The sequence below is a fragment of the Limulus polyphemus genome, unplaced genomic scaffold (assembly GCF_000517525.1).
Source record: "Limulus polyphemus unplaced genomic scaffold, Limulus_polyphemus-2.1.2 Scaffold79656, whole genome shotgun sequence".
NCBI classification, from domain to species: domain Eukaryota; kingdom Metazoa; phylum Arthropoda; class Merostomata; order Xiphosura; family Limulidae; genus Limulus; species Limulus polyphemus.
In genome coordinates this window covers 1-2045 of record NW_013745252.1, presented here as the reverse complement: position 1 = coordinate 2045, position 2045 = coordinate 1, and the positions used below count along the sequence as shown (strand labels likewise).

The 2045-nt window shown below is 39.3% G+C and overlaps 1 protein-coding gene across 2 annotated transcripts; it reads left to right on the top strand.

The window, feature by feature from the left end:
- The first annotated feature begins 455 nt into the window (after nt 1-455).
- Nucleotides 456-2032, top strand: LOC106477798 (tyrosine-protein kinase transmembrane receptor Ror2-like). 2 transcript variants are annotated; one of them, XM_022381243.1, is made up of 2 exons: nt 456-1954; nt 2015-2032. In XM_022381243.1, the coding sequence occupies exon 1, from the start codon at nt 582-584 to the stop codon at nt 1638-1640; it is 1059 nt and encodes a 352-aa protein (XP_022236951.1). In that variant the 5' UTR covers nt 456-581; the 3' UTR covers nt 1641-1954; nt 2015-2032. The 2 variants fall into 2 exon arrangements, with proteins under 2 accessions (XP_022236951.1, XP_022236952.1); XM_022381244.1 differs by having other exon boundaries at nt 456-1788; nt 1848-2015.
- Nucleotides 2033-2045: the final 13 nt, after the last annotated feature.

Here is a 2045-nt window from a genome sequence, read left to right as displayed (position 1 = left end):
TAATAAAATGTTGTAAAGAAACTTGTGTTTCGGGTATTAAAAGGCTCTTTGTTTTCAGTTACCAAAGTACATAGCTAGTTAAATAGGGTACCATCTTTTAGTCTGGGGGTTCAAATACATCCCAGTTGTGTAAGGTGTAAACTGACGTAGTATACGAAGGGTTACAGATAAGCTTAAAAAGAAGTACCTGTTATTATTTTTAGATGATTGATCATTATATTAGCACTAGAGTTTGTGATTTCTGTTTTATTTTTAGAAGTTTAAGCACAGATAGAACTTGTATCTTAATATTTGATGTATATTACATTTTATCTAATATAATATTAGTTCATTTGGGGTATTTCATTAAAATCATTATTTCTTATTTCATTTATTTTTAGTAACCCTTTTTTAGTTTCAGGGGTTTGTCTTCTTATAAAAAAAAATCATAATATAATTTGTATTTTCTAGCCAACAATAGTTTGGGAAGCTCTCTAGAAGCAGATCTGCAGGATAACTTTGAAGTACCCAAACATCCAGTTTTTAGTCCTACTTTTATCCTTGTCATTACGGCTCTCTGTCTGACAGCAGTTGTGTTGGTGATGGTGCTGGTTTTGGCCTTCCGGAGAATTCGGAAATATCGTCGCGGCTACAATGCCACTCCAACGGTAGACGTGGATATAGATCTGGATAAACTTCCTTCAAACATTTCTTACCACAAAACTGGAGCAAAACTAAATCCAAAACTAGAGGGCCTAGAATTCCCTCGGAATGACATCTTGTATATCCGGGATATTGGACAGGGTGCTTTTGGGAGGGTATTTCAGGCCAAGGTCCCAGGAGTGGTCAAGGATGACGAGTTCACCATGGTAGCAGTCAAGATGCTGAAAGAAGAGGCTAGCGAAGACCTCCAGAGTGATTTTGAGAGGGAAGCTTGTCTCCTAGCCGAATTTGATCATCCCAACATCGTGAAGCTCCTGGGAGTATGTGCTGTTGGTAAACCAATGTGTTTTTTGTTTGAGTATATGGGGAGAGGTGACCTGAACGGGTTCCTCCGATCTTGCTCCCCCAGTAACTACATCGTTCGAGCGGCAAAGAACAACATTTTCAACGATGTTCGCTTAAACCACTGGGATCTGGTGAACATAGCCAGGCAGGTAGCAGCAGGTATGAGTTATCTTTCAGAGAGGAAATTTGTCCACCGTGACCTTGCTACCAGAAACTGTCTGATTAATGACGACATGGTTGTGAAAATCTCAGACTTTGGTCTTTCTCAAAAAATCTATACTGCTAACTATTATAAAGGCAGCGAGCACGACGCCATCCCTATCCGTTGGATGCCGTTGGAGTCCATTCTCTACAACAAATTTACTGTGGAGTCTGATATCTGGGCTTTCGGGATCATGGTTTGGGAAATTTTTTCTTTCGCTCTTCAACCATACTATGGAATGACTCACGAGGAAGTGGTCAAGTTCATTCAAGAAGGCAACGTACTTTCGTGTCCTGAAAATACTCCACTTTCTATCTACAATCTGATGAAGAGATGTTGGAACAAGAAACCAACCAACAGACCATCCTTTAAAGTCATATATAAAACACTTTGTGCTGTTCATGAAGAAATGGTCAAAAATCAATACAGTCGACCCACAGTTCATTTCTAATCGTACCTAACCATACTCTTCCTGATTAAAAATCATTACAGTAAGCCCTTAGCTCACGTTTAATTGTACTTAGATGAATGCTTCTTCCATATTTCATATAAATCGCTACGAGGGGTGAGCAATCCACCTCTAATCCTACCTAGTCCAGGTGTGTTTATACACTGGTTAAATACCATAGCAATGGGGTAACAATCCTACCTAGTCCAGGTGTGTTTATACACTGGTTAAATACCATAGGAATGGGGTAACAATCCACCTCTAATCCTACCTAGTCCAGGTGTGTTTATACACTGGTTAAATACCATAGCAATGGGGTAACAATCCTACCTAGTCCAGGTGTGTTTATACACTGGTTAAATACCATAGCAATGGAGTAACAATCCATCTCTAATCCTACCCAGTACA